Here is a 15,727-nt window from a genome sequence, read left to right as displayed (position 1 = left end):
TTGAGATCCGCACGACGTCAGACGTTTGGAGAGGGGACATCTGCTTCCTGACTCAAATGACCCGCCATTTACACCCGACACTCCTACTTTCTCACCCTTTCATCAATCAATGGAGCCGATGACGCATGTAGGTCACACCACTACACCTTCCTTTATGGTTTCCACATGAGTCTTTCATCCACGCATATTCAGCCTGGAGGCCATGTTTATTGCATGTGATGTGATGCTTAACCGTAGCGAGTCTCCAAGCCCGTTCCCGCTAAGTGCCTCTGTACTTCATAAACACAGTCGCTGGCCTCTGTCTTGAAAAGCACACTCATGCATGGAGGATCTCCACCGCAAATCGCAAAACTATTAAACCACAGTGGAGGGCAAGCGATTTTACTGCAAAAATGATAATTTCCCTGCTGGAGCTGTTAAGATAGCTGTTTTACCTCCGTTGAGGCTTGTGTAACACCATCTCTAGCACACTCCAATGGTGCCAAAGAATTCCAGGAGGTCCTTCTGTGAACAGGACATCGCATTTCATTCATACCCATTGATTCTTGAGCTGCACCTCTCCATAATGGGCTTGGTCCGAAGGTTCATTTACCAGGTCTCAGATCAGGATCTCGGCGGTCCGTTTTACATTACATTACATTACATTACATTACATGTCATTTAGCTGACGCTTTTATCCAAAGCGACGTACAATAAGTGCATTCAACCATAGGGTACAAACTCAGGAGAACAAGAAACAAGAAAGTGCAATTTCCTCAAATAAGCCAATTTACAATTTGCTATAGATGAGTGACGTTACAAGTACAATTTAAGTGCTACAATTTGTTAGTCTTTAGTCGAGGTAGAGTCTGAAGAGGTGTGTCTTTAGTTTGCGGCGGAAGATGTGAAGGCTCTCTGCGGTCCTGGTGTCTTCAGAAAGCTCGTTCCACCATTTCGGCGCAAGGACAGCGAAGAGTCGAGACCTAGTCGAGTGTTTTGCTCTCAGTGAGGGAGGGACGAGTAGTTTTGCAGATGCAGAGCGGAGAGTGCGGGTTGGGATGTAGGGTTTGACCATGTCCTGGATGTAAGCTGGACCCGATCCATTCACAGCATGATACGTGAGCACCAATGTTTTGAACTGGATGCGGGCGGCCACCGGTAGCCAGTGAAGAGAGCGGAGGAGTGGAGTAGTGTGGGAGAATTTCGGAAGGTTGAAGACCAGTCGAGCTGCTGCATTCTGAATGAGCTGCAGAGGTCGAATGGCGGTGGCAGGGAGACCTGCCAGGAGGGAGTTGCAGTAGTCCAGGCGGGAGATGACAAGAGCCTGAATCAGTACCTGCGCTGCCTTCTGAGTGAGAAGGGGACGTATTCTCCTGATATTGTAGAGCGTGTATCTACAGGATCGCGTTGTCGCGGCAATGTTGGGAGTCAGGGAGAGTTGGCTTTCGAGTGTGACGCCGAGGTTCTTAGCGGTCGAAGTGGGCGTTAGTACGGAGTTCCCAAAGTTGACTGTCAGGTCCTGGGTAAGCGAATCTTTTCCGGGAAAGAGAAGTAGTTCAGTCTTGTCGGGGTTGATTTTCAGATGGTGGGCGGACATCCACTGAGAGACGTCAGACAGGCAGAGATCCGAGCCGCCACCTGGGTGTCCGAGTGAGGGAAGGAGAGAATTAGTTGGGTGTCATCGGCATAGCTGTGGTAAGAGAAGCCATGCGAGCGAATGACAGCGCCAAGAGAGTTTGTGTAAAGCGAAAACAGGAGGGGACCCAGCACGGAACCCTGAGGAACTCCAGTAGTAAGAGGACAAGGTTCCGACACAGATCCTCGCCAGGTTACCCGGTAGGTGCGACCATCGAGGTAGGACGAGGGAAGGGAGAGAGCAGAGCCTGTGACACCAAGTTCCTGAAGGGAGGAAATAAGGATCTGGTGGTTGACCGTGTCAAATGCAGCAGAGAGGTCCAGAAGGATGAGGACAGAGGAGAGAGAGGCGGCTCTAGCAGTGTGGAGTTGCTCAGAGACAGCAAGGAGAGCAGTCTCTGTGGAGTGGCCTGCCTTGAAACCTGACTGGTGGGGGTCAAGGAGGTTGTTACAGTGGAGATAAGAGGAGAGTTGATTAAAGATAGCACGTTCAAGGGTTTTGGACAAAAAGGGAAGAAGAGAGACCGGTCTGTAGTTGTTTTCTTTAGAAGGGTTGAGGGTGGGTTTCTTCAGGAGAGGGTTGACTCTTGCCTCCTTCAGAGAATTGGGAAAACAGCCAGATAACAGAGCGTTGTTGATGAGACAGGTGAGAAACGGAAGAAGGTCAGGTGCGATAGATTGTAGAAGATGTGATGGAATGGGGTCAAGAGGGCAGGTGGTCGGACGGGCAGAGGTTACTAGGGTAAGAATTTGGTTAGGAGAGAGGGCGGTGAAAGAGGAAAGTGAGGGCGAAAGAGGTGAGGTCGGTGGGACGCGAGAAGTAGGAGGTGGGTTTGAGAAGGAGGTTTTATTTCCCCAGGACGTTTCTCGACTGCTGCCTTTTCCTGGCGTCTCCTGATGACCTCGGACTGACATCCCCCTGCTGCAGACAGACCCAAGCAGGCTAAAATTTTCCGTTTCAATGTAGTTCAATGTAGTTCAGACCAAAAGTGCTTTGATTAGTGCAAACGATCTCCGTAATAGAACAATCGGCTTGCTTGTTGGTAAAATGTGTAAAGTGGTAAATGAGGGGAAAGCTGCAGTGTGCACGTCCCTGCAGACTGTTGTCGTCTCTCCAGTGGTAAACACCTGAGCCCTGAACTAAAGAAGTCGGTCCGTGCCCTCGAGAATGACCTTTCAGGCTCGACACCATTATCTGGCCTTGATGTAAACCGGAGCGCTTGTTGGAAAAATGATTGACGATATTGTCATTCCAGCGAGGACAGTCTTGCCGGTTTATGTTGCGGGCCAAGCTGGAAGCACAGCAGCCAGAGGTGGAAGTAACTCATTATTTCAACTCTCACCTTGAGATGCCTTAATCGGTTCTCTGCATTACCCTCTTTAATACCTTCAGGATTCATTTGTCCCTAAAAGTTGGACCGAAATCCTTTTATTTACGTAACCGGACCGTGTTGCCATAATTCACCACAAGGACATTGAATTTGGGCCTCAAACCATTCCACATTATTTAGTATGGGGGCTAAAAAGTTATGGTGCACAGACAAATAAGAAAAATGTACTTCTCCTGTACCTTTGTATTTCAGTTGTGCAACGCTGCATCCTACCTCTCAGAACACATGGCTTTGCTCAACAGCGGTAGAAACGAGGCGTTAAATCAGCGTCCCCATTCACACTCTCAGAGACAGTCTGAGGATGTGATCTGGCATCTCTCCAGACATCAGTCTTTAACCTTGAGGCTAATCGTGGCGGCTGGTATGCCCCTGTATGGAAGCAAAGTGCATTCCTCTGCACCGAGGCCAGCGGCGTGTTGGTTTTTCCATGCTTTCATTAAAACTCTGATGGAATGTAAAATAAAAGCTTCTGTGTCAAAAAGATCAGGCAACGCCGTGCCACTGAAGGTTGGATGTGGAATTGTTGTAAATATGATAATAAAGAGAGAGTATAGTATAGTGTTACAGTCCACACAGTGAGAGGTCAGCAATGAAATATGAGTTCAACATATGAGTTAAGTTTGTCCCTAATGCTCAACCTCAATGCAAGAGGTCTCATTTGAGGCGGCCATAAGGCACACACACACACACACACACGCACACACACGTAGTATCTCCACAGCAGCGCTTTAGAAAACGAAATACCTTACTGAAAGAGTTCCCTTCTCTCAAGTCTCAAATGATCAATTAATGACAAATCAGTTAATTCTTAACTTCTTAACTGACTCTGGCACAGTGTAACAAACAGTACCTGATGTAAGTCAGGGAGTAAATGATATATGCTAAAGGTTGTTCGCTCAGTAAGTCAATAAATGATGAATTAAAAGTAATCCGTGGAGCGGCCCTCCTTAAACAATAGATGACAAAGGATTCAGAGGAAAGCCTGTTATCTCGTCTGACATAAAAGGTGACGAAACAACAGTGTAATAACTTTCTGAAATGAGTTTCCTTAAGATCGCCATGACTACAATGTTCTCAATGACAATTAAATGTGAATTAAATTAAAGAATTGTATTGAAATAAACAATATTTTGAACTTGTGACCAAAGCAGTTTGGAAGTGATGAGCAGTGTTACCACAGTCAGTTAGTTAATCAGTTAGTGTTGAAAGTGCTTGTGAGGAAATACATGTTAGTGTTGAAATAATAAACGATTTTAGGCAATTACAATCGTCTAAAATACAGCTGAGAAAACCAACCGCGGTCCCAGAGACCCACAGCATCATCAACGGTAGGAGTAAGCTTTAGTGCTAGGAAATAAAAAAATGAATATAATCTCGTTCCATTTGAGGAAATAGCTGCTGGAAAAAGTATTTAAGAACTGTTTGATATAAGTGTGACTGCACAGTGATCAAGCACGTAATGAGAAGCAGTTTTCTGATGATTTCAATTTGTGCAGGTTTCATGAATTTAAATTATTCCCACGTGTTCATGTTAACACACTAAAAATGACAAGGAATGAGAAGGAAGGAGAGGAAATCCCTTTTCTGGAAGTACTCTTGGATTTCTTAGGTCCTCTTATGTCCTTTCCTGGCCTATTCTCCGTTTGACCCGAGCCACCTTGACCTGCTGTTTTTGACTCCACCAGGACGTTTCGGTTTTTAAAAGTATCACTTCATCCTGTTGTTTCTACATTATCTCTCACTCATCAAACCTAACTTCTTTCTTTTTTTCTTTCTTCTCCTTCCTGCTTTTCTTTTCCATCTTGGCCTTTTACTGGTCTTTCTTCTGGGACGCTTCATGCTGAAGAGCTTTGTCGGTACTCAAGGAAAAACGTAGTATAAATAAACAAAACCTTGGCAGGAGATAGTGATAGTCCTCCTCTGAATCGCCCTCGTCTCCCTCGTTCCATTACACCGGGCAAATCCCGGCCAGGAAATATTCAAGCCCCACTAGTCATCACTCCCACCCACCACGTTCTCCCTCCTCCCACATTTGGGCTTTTTTTGTTGTGCTTATCTCTGTGTGGAGTACAGCTGAGTTTTAAAGCAAACACGGGCAGGTGCGATCCTACCTGGAGACTTTTGCATGTTTATCATGGTGTTGCTATGGACATTACTAATCTCTTTCACTGTTTACCTGATGCCACCAGGCCATAAAGAATCACACAGTAAAGTGATTTTGAGTGATCAATAATGTTATCAGTATGTGTGGACCAAGCGTTCTACTTTCATAATCTCTACCGTTAATCTATTCATCACAAAAGAGGCTCCTTTAAACGCAAATCAAACTTTATTTCGAAATCATTCTCAGTATACATCACGTTCTTAGACGTTAAAAAGAAGGTACGACATATTGAACGCAAATCTAATTGCGGATCGTGTTGTGGAGCAGTTAAAGCAAACTGTGTTCTGTGTTTGCCGATTCACGTTTTAAAAGGACTAAACGGTCGACTATGTCAGTGGATTAGTTTGTTGTAGGTAACAAGCTAAACATGTTGTGCTTAACATTATTGTAAACCAAATAGGACTTCTTACTTTCAAGGCAGCTACTTGTTTCATTCAATTCCAGAGCTCAAAAATGAGGTGAAAGGTTTTAAGTTAACTTAAAGTTTTAAGTGGGTTAAAACGTGCAAAAAAAAGGAATTCTTGTTTAAGAAAAACTTAACTTTAAGGTATCTATTTGTCTAGACCTACTCGACATGAAGTATGTGCAGATGTTCTATTTGGTTCCCGTTTTAGTCCAGTTTATCCTTGCAAACAGTCAGATTACACTTCTCCTCGTGGTCCTCTCTGGCCTTTCAGAGGGCCGACGATGGAGCGTCTTCACGGATTCACGGGTTGTTGATGATCTGCCGGGGTCGCCCGTAGCCCGTCATTCCAGCCTGAGATGCTCCCCTGTTTGTGCCCATTTGCAGGCCGATGACATTTTTGCCTTCAGTCAGCTGCTCCTCTGAGAAATCCCTCCGGTTCTCTTGGGCTTTCCTGCACACACACGGCCACACAATCCCTCAGCTCCACGTCCTCATTCCTCGCCGACGGAATAACATCTCCTTTGTGTTACCAAATCCCCGCAGAGAGACTAGTTCAAAACCCTCAAACTCACCTGTGGAACCAGTTGGGATCTCCTTTGTAACACCCGTCGCTTTTTGTCACAGCCAAATTACCCAGAGCCATCAAGGTCCTCTGGACAGCAGCCATGTCCTTTCCTGTGGACATGCAACAGTCTCACATGAACAGAGCGCACAGCAAACACAGGGAGGGGCGGTGACCTGTGCTCTGTTCTCCTCGCCGCTGAATACAGAATCAATTGTTGTAAATCTACAAAATTCTCCCGTAATAATATCAGTTCAGCTGGTTGTCTTACCTTCAAAGAGGTCTACAGTCTGAAATATGTCAGTTTTGGTGACGCCGTAGTTTTCTGCTGCTTTGAGGAACATGGATATTTGTTCCATCTGCTTGAACACCATGGTGGAGGTCTTGATGCTCTTTATTGGCTTGTTGGTGGGATACAGGCTGTTGATGAGCTCACTCAGCACCTGGACAAAACAAGCACATCCCCGTAAATAAACTGTACACAATGAAAACTACAATGCTCTATTCACACTCATGAATGACACGACACTCACACATCCGTTCTTGAGCCAATTCTGGAATCCGGTCTTGGCCGGCTCCGGCCGGCCCACTTCAGGGCCACACTGAACGACAATCCACTCCACCAACCTCTCCTCCAGTTCGGAGTCGTATTTCTTATCAATCTTGCTCTGTACCTCCCGGGAGAGACCGAAAGAAGGACCGACGTTTGCCATGCTGGTTCTGTCGGAAGGGGAAAATTATGTTAGAAAGCTTAGCAAAGGTCTCTCCTTGGCGGCGTATTTCTTTACAGTTTTGGTTGTTTAATATAAGGCAGAACGCTCACATTCTGATCCCTGCTCACACCCACAGCACTGGCCTGCAGTCAGAACAAATAGCCTCAGAGTTACGCTCTTCCTGATTCGTGCATTTGTGCATGTGTTTCTACTAAATGTTTTTTTGAGAACTTATTCAACTCAAACCTTCAGAATAAGAAGGGGTTCATTGGTCCCTAAGAGGCTGTTTAGGTTGTTTGAACGTCTGTCAGTTGAGCTTATAATTTGGATTGAAACTAATTTGACTTAAAATGTTGAAATCAAGCATCTGATATTGATGCATAAAGGAACAGTTTGACATTTTGGGAAACACAGTTTGATACCAGTTTCCTTTTTGTGTGTTAAATATGAAGCAACAGGCAGGCATTGGTAAGAATAGTTAAGCACACAGACAGAAAAGAGGGGGAAACAGATGGCGGCTTCTCGTCTTTCTCTCCACCAGAAAGTGAACAAGCAGTTTGGCCAAATTGTAAACAGCCAAAGACTGGAGCTTTTTATCTCCCTTTTCCAGACATTCATCTAACAAAGACATGTTGTACTTTGGAAATGGTGTAGCGTAATGCTAATGTCTTGAAGAATTACAAGCGTGCAGTAAGTAATTACCGATGGCCTATCTCACTTATTAATGCAGTACAAGCTTTCCTGTTGGCTTCATTAGAACCTCCCCACTCCCTGCATCCTGTTTGCTCATTCGGCTGTCACTTCCTTCCTCCCGCCCTCCCTGACATGTCCTGTGCACATGAGTCCAAACAAAACAACACTGCTAATCACCATGGCAACGACAAAAAAAATAAAAAATCCTCCTTCCAGTCTGTTAAAACACGAAAGCTGCCAAACCGCAGCTCTTGCTTTTTCGTATCTGAGAAATGGAGTTATGAAACCAAGAACCATTTTTTGAAGAACTAGAAAAGCAGATAGCGTATGGAGATGTTTATAGCTGAGAGGAAAACTTTACTGCATAGACATTTGGTGTACTGCGTTAACACTGCAATGTGTTATGCAAATATATGGATACTACATTTGTGTTGCACGGCTGCTGACACAGCGTGAGTTTAATTATGGTTTAATTGGTTCAACGCAAGGACAGAAAGAAACACCTATTGCATATGTTGAAAACAGAAGCTTCTCAGTATCACGCAGTATGTGCTGATGTGACGGATCACTAGCGTGTCTAGCTTGCTGCCATAGTTCACACTTGGGACACTGTTCATTGTGCTACGTTGTGGTTGCACGGGCATGTGGGGGAGAGGAAACTTCCGCTAAACAACTATACTTTAACGATAAAGGTGAAGTAAAGGAACGACCACGAACAACCTTATTCTCAAACACAGAGGTTCAATCTGTCCTAAGAGCATCCAGCAGCTGCAAACATCAGGACTCCTGCCTGCATGCAGTGAACAATGAGGGATGAGGAACTTTCAGATTATCTCAAACTTGCACTTTGCTCTCTGAACTACTCAAACAGCTGATTGGATGTCACAAGAATGGATCAAAGCCATTCAAGTAGAGGGTCGGTACAGATGTTTGAATGTGTGTTTTGGAAGATTACGAATAGAGGAATCAACCGGGAGCTGCCTAGTAAATAATGAGAACCTCTTGTAATCACAGTCACGGCTCCGACGCCACACGAACGCCATGATGTCAATAACTGCCGTTTGAGTTTCAGCAGTGACTAAATATGGAAAACAAGTGTCAGTAACCGGTTTATTCATTGCTCACACATGCTGCGACAAGGAGGTTACTGTGGTGATGCATTTTGTCAGCACCTCATCGAAACTCCTCTTTTGACAGAATGTGTCTAAATGGGTTGCAACTAGATTAATATTCTGCTTTTGTGAAGTAAACCTTTGCTGTGGGCAGTTCAACCTTTTCAGCCGTCGGTAATATGACTGTTGTAAGTAACAATGAGGTCTACAGTCAAAGCAAACCAGCTTAGTCAATTAAAAATAAGACTGCAAATTGGTGTGGCTGACTTTTTTCTCACTTAGTTATTATTTAGTGAGCTTTCCCATAATCCCCTGGTTTACCTTCACATAGTGTTTAAAACCCTGACTGCTACTCGGAGCCCTCTGATTAAGCCCACTGATCCGCTCCCGTGTGTCATCTGGGGGTTAAGCGTGTTACTCAAATGCAGCTATAGTTGTTCCCCTGACCAAACGCTTCACCTTGTGTGTCACATTAACTCGCTGTCATCTGTTTCTGCATGTTTCACAAAAGGGGTCCGGGAAAGAGCAAAAGCTCGTTGTGTAACCTTTATTATCTGAACACAACGGATTAACTAGGTCACGTGATTATGCCAACGCAGCCTCAGCTGCAGCTGCTGCTGACGCACACTTCCCATTCAGCGCACTTTCTTTTTTTTACCTTTTCACTGAAGGTAGCGAGAAAAGCCCACAGAGCACCTGAAGTCACACTCTTACAGTTCCCCTTTCTCTGTACTCGCACTCGCCTGCGCTTACGACTTCACCATAAACGTGACAACGTATGTGACAAACTTTTACTGACGTATCCTGAACGCTTGGCGCTCAGACCATGTGTTGAACTAGAAAATGACGCTTGATCATTAGACAGTAGTGGCTACATGTTGAAGAGGCCGTGAGGTCTCGCACATGATGAGAGTGGGGAGAGCAAAGGAAGAGAAGTTACATGATCACGTCGCACACAAATCGATAGACTTCAGGCTTTTCTGTGTATGATCAGGCGGAAGGGAAGGAAAGAGGAAAGGACGCAGTTTGCAAGGGCGGGGTGCATGATGTATTACACCTTTTTTCACATTTCCTGTACCGTCAGCCACAAGCTTAAAGCTACAAAGAAATCTTTTGTCTGCCAGCAAGACAGCAGAAAACTGAGATTGATGAACGAGGCAGAGAGGAAACAAAAGAATAAGAAAAGCTGTTTACTTACTTTGTGTAGTAGCTTTCAGGTGAATACAGGTGGGTTAGGCTTTGTGTTCCCGCTCTTCTTCTTCCCTGCTGAGTGCACTAAACAGGACTGCCTACACCGAGCGCTGTCTGAAATATATCACTTGGCCTCTTTCAATAGAAAGAGAGAGAGAGAGAGAGAGAGAGAGAGAGAGAGAGTTGTCTTCCTGTCCTCTTATTTCACTATATGGCCCGCCCCCTTGTACATTCTCTTCCCCCAAGTAAATTGAAATTCCTTATTTAGGAAAAGGACAGGAGGGGGAAAAAAAGGACGCATAGTTTGGTGTGGTCACAGACAAGAATTCTCCAAATGTCTCCCTCCACCACAAAAGAACGAGACAGGGTTAGGAAGGAGGGAGCGAGGGATGACAAAAAAAAAACAACTGAAACCTGAAGAGCGAGCACAGGAAGGGAGTTACACAAGAGCACTGGAGCTGAAGGGTGGGAGAATAATTGGTAATGTGTGTGTGAGACAGACAGCCGTGGAATGTAAATATCTGACAACGCACAACAGCATAGAAAGAGAGAAAGCGTTTCTAACACATCACAACATTTTGTCGTGACGAGGTTTAGAATTGAAGTGCGACATCTGCAACTGACTCTCAACAACAACTGCGGAGGCCACCGCTGTACGTTCAGGCGGTTTCCGTGGCAGCGAGGAGAGACACTCCCTGCGTGGCATTCCAGCCGGGTTGACCTTGTTGACTGAAGCCAGTCAGGACACGATTAGGCCTTTGAGATATCAGACGTGACATCATGCGTGACATCACTGAGAGGAGTTGACAACGTGAGAAGTCACCCGCCGAGCCCAACGGCCGTGATTATGGGTGTGTGTGTGTGTGTGTGTGTGTGTGTGTGTGTGTGTGAACATTCATGTCAAGTATGTTTTTCATCTAAAAAAACATCTAACAGTCTGAACGGTTAATGATCAAAACCTGAAAGCGGTTTTGTTGCTGTAAAAGATTTGCTCTTTCCGGCACATAAACTGTAAGCCCTTGAAAGTGCAGTCGGCTGAACCTTTTTCACACATTATTTGAGTTCATGCTTTGTATAAAATAAACAATTACTGCCAAATCAATCAAAAGTAAATTAAAAAGAAAAAACACAACCCTGAAGTGTTATGTACTTTTGTGTGGTGGTTTGATTTCATTGGGCATTTTTTTTATTTTTTTTGATTTATCCAATTTAAATCTGTCCAGATCGATCATGTTTCAGACTTTGCCCTTTTTTGCCTTTATCTAATTTCACTTATTATTACATGATGATTGATTATGACTAAGTAAGTTCATTACAATACACAGAGAGGGCTCATTCTCATTCTCAATCTGCATCATAAAAACTTCTACTTTTGATACTTTAAGCATATGTTTTGAGCATACTACATTTGTTTTACATTTTTAAGACTTTTATTTAAGTAAATAATCTGAGTACTCCTTGCACGAGTAGCGACCACCCAAATATGACACTGTGGAATGGGGTGTTTCTTGGTGCACTGTTCATTTTAAACCATATGACAAAGCTTTGTTTGTCATATGGAACATGGAAAAAACTATGCAGCGAACATGTCAATGGTGAAAATACACAGAAGACAAATTCAACGAGTGATTGAGCTCTGGAGGAGGAGAATTGGTGACAGTTTGTCTCACTGTCGATAAGTGCAAACAGCCAAAGAAACACCATTATATTTAAATCCGCATTTTTTAAATGTTCAACGAGGGGACGATTTGGAAAAGCGCTGTATAAATTAAATGTATTATTAATATTATTATTATGTTACACTCATGGTTATCTGGAATCAACCTTGTCGGGAAACCAGCTTTAACACATTTAGTACACACTTCGGGGGGTCGACGCCCATGCTGAGAGCTGCTAATTGAAAAAGGGCTGCAACACTTTGACGTCATTGGGGTGAAAACTATTAATACATTACACAGAAAAACACAATAAATGGATGGAGACGAACGAGTGAGCACCAACGGCAACCATCACAGAAAGGTGGCGAAGGTTTTTGTTATTTTCCATCTGTATAATTGCAACAAAAGCCTACTTAAAAACCCAACAATTGTTTATGCACCTTAAAAGCTCACCTGAAACATCAGGCTCTGTTGTTTTTTTTATTGAACATGTGCACACGTTCATTTCACAATTGTCATTCATAAAATGTAAAATACATAATTTCAAAGACAACAGACTCTAATAATATAGGCAAACATTAAAAGCACAACAATAAAAATCTAAAAACCTAAATAGATATTTCTATTCAATTTCTGGTCAATCGGTTGGTTTTGCCACTTTGGTCCAGACTGAAGTGTCAACAACTTTATAAATGACATGATCAACTGTACTTTGTTTGTAGCGCTAATTAGCATACTGAACATACCTGCTAGCTATCAGCGTCTTTGCATTGTAATTAGTAGAATAAACTATGGACAGAATGTTAGCATTTTCTGTTAGCACAGTTGTAGAAACTTGTCTTTACATCTTATGGCTGAACAAAAATATCCCATTTATACAAATATAATCTAGTGTTGCTCCCACAGAAATAAAGTTGATTTGTACAACAAAGGGAACTTTGTTTATCCTTTGCAACTAATATTCTAAAATAAAAGACGCACATGTTGTATTTTGTAATTGAAGCTTTACGGAATTCATGACTACCAAGGAGGCAAAATCATTCAATCTTACTTATTGGTATCAAGCCAAGGAAGCTCCTTATGCTTTTAACCTTTGCGAATGTATTGCCTCATTTTGTTAGTCATGGGACTGAAGTCGTGATTAGGTTTGCATATTTCTGTAAAAGCTACTGTGGCTAACTGCCAGCTAACGTGATGTACCAATGGCCCTTGAAACTTTGTCTCCATATACTGGAGTAGTGTGTCAGCTGAAAGGAATTATCATAATTTAGTTTCATACAACATTTCATATTTAAAAACCTACAGAAAAAAAGGATCTTGCATTTTGGAAGAAACGGACAGTGTACCACCGGTGTAAGGGATGATTTTAATCTAGACATGTCATGCACACAGTCCCAGATCATCAGTAGCAGTGAGCTGTGGGAGAAGGGACGATGAAATATGTGGATGAATGAAGAAGCCTAGATTAAGACCACAGGAGGTGCTGCAGTGCCTGATCCTGTAGTGTGCAGCTGGTCCTCTTGGAGGTGCTGTGTGTCAGTGTGAACTGCACCACTAAACACAACGTTCGCTCTGCTGTCACGCCGCCCCTCAACTGTGACCCCTAAATGTCCATATAAATCTTCGGCTCTGCTCCTTCCCCCTCTAATAATGCGATGGGACGGGAACCAGGTGTGCAGAAAAAAGGGTCTACAGTGCAATTCACGTGTTCAAGGTGGAGATGTGTGTGATTACTCACTACAGTAATCAGATAATTACTTGTTTACGTCCTGGATCAAATCAGGTGATTGCACCCTCTACCCTTAAGAAATGGGACTGCGTGCCAAGGCTTCTGTAAAATGTCCCAAGCAAAGGATTCACTTGCAGCGGCACGTAAGCAAGCGCCGCTCTTTACCTTCATTGGCCCAGCTGATGGGTGCCAACTGAATGCTATCTAACGCAATCGCATTTAAGAATTCCACTTGATTTAATTGACCTCCGTTCATTTATCCCGCAGGCCAAGGTGCGTGGGTGGGGGATGGGTACAGAAGGGACTCATTTTGAACCAAGGGTCCTTGGGGATCATGTTGCACAGGAGCTAGAGGTTTACCATGTTGTTTTGGGACATTGAGGATACAGTCTTTAGGATTTTTCTTAATTGTATCACGCTATAAATCACACATATTACTGGTGTAATTCAGTATGGAGCCGGTTGTGTGGTGGTCTTTTGTAAAAAAATGTCTCCCTCTGTGTTACAGAGAGCAGACGCAGCAGGAGCAGAGTATTGGTAATCTATGTTATCTCTGAACATATGAGGAGCTGCTCTAATAATAGAAGGCGTTAAACGCTTGTGGCTTTTTCCTCTAAATCACAACCTCGGAAGATTTGTATCTGAGACACACTCACAATTTTCCTCTGCTCAGGTCTTTACACGAAGATAAAAGACCAGGATTACCCCCAAGCATGACTTCCAAAGCTGTGAAACTGACAGTGCTGACTAAAAGCAATCCAGCGTGACAGCAAAACTGCATTTGTGTGTCACGGTTTCCGTTGCAGTAGGATAATAGTTGAGGGTGTTTCAAGTGACGGAGGCTTCGGCGCGCTCAGTACAGGATAGATTTCATTGGGCCAGATATTTGTACAAACTTGCACTCTCACACATCTTTCTTCAGCTGTGGAAGGACGTATTAGCTCTCAAGCAGCACAATAAACCTCCTTAAAATCAAATATATTTATTGTCCGTCCTGGCTGTTGTGGCCAGGTCAAAATGAAATGTCAGTGGTTGTTAAAAATATTCATTTTGGCACTACTTCACAAAGCAGAAAACAGGAAGCAGGCCTAAAGAGGACGGAGAAGGTCAGAGGAAGGCGGGAGGGCAGAGTGAAATGTGGAGGTGGAGGAAGCAGCGGAAAGAGCAAGAAAGGCGTCAGGTGGAGGAGGAGAGGACCAGATGGAGACAGAGAGGGAGGGAGGGCAGAGAGACAGTGCCTAGCAGGGCTTTCCCGGAAGGAGACCAAGTCAATGGCGGAGAGCAGAATGGAGACTGACACAAATTGATGGGCCGAGACATTAGGAGGCTGGAAGTGGAGCAGGCTCCGGAGAGGAATAAGCTGACTCCAATTTCATCTTTATGAAATGAATGAAGAGGCAGAGAGGGAAAAAACAAGTGACAGGGGAGAGGAATAATGAAATGATTCTCCGCTTATTGCCGGCCCATCACGGGGATCGTAATGAATCAGTTGCGGAGAGCCGGTCACAGAGCGGATGAAAATTTGATGAGGAGGCAAAGGTAAATGGCTGTGAATGCATCATCAAGGCCAGTCAAGAGAGATTCATCCTTACAGCGAATATGTATGTTTTTTTGGGTTCATTTAAGGCCAAGGCCATAGAAGAAATAGAGATTTACATTGGATGCCTTTTGGCCAGGCTTGTCCATCCATCTTGTTATGTTCTGTTGATTTGTTATGTCATTAACAGTCAGCACGTCAGTCCTCTACTAACGTAAAACTCCCCTCACTATTCCTGTAATAACACGGGGCTAACCGCCTGTTTGCATGCTTTATTTCCGATCAGGCCATTACTGCAATGCATTACTGCAATGCACTGTCAGTGGAGAATATCTCATCATAGAGCGGAAGAGAACTGGTGGCTATTAAAGTTTCTTTTTTAATTACGTCGAGCTGTGCCACTGTATTTGGTGGAAGAACAACTTATGGGTTGATAAATATAGATACATTATGCACAAAATAACATTCACATTTGAATATGGAAAACTAGAGTCTAAATATTGTTGCTATGCTAATTCCTGTGAAAACACCAGTGTGGAGTCAAGACGACCTCATTAGAGACCAAGTGATAAACAAGACAAGTATTGAACCCATCCAAAGATCTGAAAGGACATTTAACATCAAAACGGTCTGTGCAAGATTACAGGGTTTTGCTGTTTCTGCTCTATACATTCTACCAAATGATTGTGAAAGAGTCGTAAGTGAAGATTTTCTTGGTACTGTACTCACCTGGTACCTCACTTGTTCTGTTGCTGCAGGACCGAGCACAGTACAGCAGGCGTTTAACGTCTCGGACTGCTGCGGTGCGGCGGAGCGAGAGGTGGTGCAGTGCTGCTTCTGTAGTCTCTGTGGTGTTTAACATCATTACTGTGCTCCTGTCGCCACAGCAACCAGCCATGGCTACATCCTCAGAAATGCTTGTGTTCAGGCATTTATTAACTCTGTGTTTTTGTTGCT

The 15,727-nt window shown here is 43.8% G+C and overlaps 1 protein-coding gene across 2 annotated transcripts; it reads right to left on the bottom strand.

The window, feature by feature from the left end:
• Positions 1-5,315: 5,315 nt before the first annotated feature.
• On the bottom strand, positions 5,316-10,191 carry LOC100174875 (transgelin). 2 transcript variants are annotated; one of them, XM_078105106.1, is made up of 6 exons: positions 9,854-10,059; positions 6,961-6,993; positions 6,671-6,857; positions 6,409-6,580; positions 6,148-6,250; positions 5,316-6,026 (listed from the first exon to the last, which is right to left on the bottom strand). In XM_078105106.1, exons 3-6 carry the CDS (start codon positions 6,848-6,850, stop codon positions 5,876-5,878), a joined length of 606 nt encoding a protein of 201 aa, XP_077961232.1. In that variant the 5' UTR covers positions 6,851-6,857; positions 6,961-6,993; positions 9,854-10,059; the 3' UTR covers positions 5,316-5,875. The 2 variants fall into 2 exon arrangements, with proteins under 2 accessions (XP_077961232.1, XP_040038315.2); XM_040182381.2 differs by lacking the exon at positions 6,961-6,993 and having other exon boundaries at positions 9,854-10,191.
• Between the last annotated feature and the right edge of the window lie 5,536 nt (positions 10,192-15,727).

Source organism: Gasterosteus aculeatus, chromosome 7, assembly GCF_964276395.1.
Source record: "Gasterosteus aculeatus chromosome 7, fGasAcu3.hap1.1, whole genome shotgun sequence".
Lineage (NCBI taxonomy): Eukaryota > Metazoa > Chordata > Actinopteri > Perciformes > Gasterosteidae > Gasterosteus > Gasterosteus aculeatus.
The sequence above is the reverse complement of the archived record's forward strand: the minus strand, read 5'-3'. Positions and strand labels throughout refer to the sequence as shown.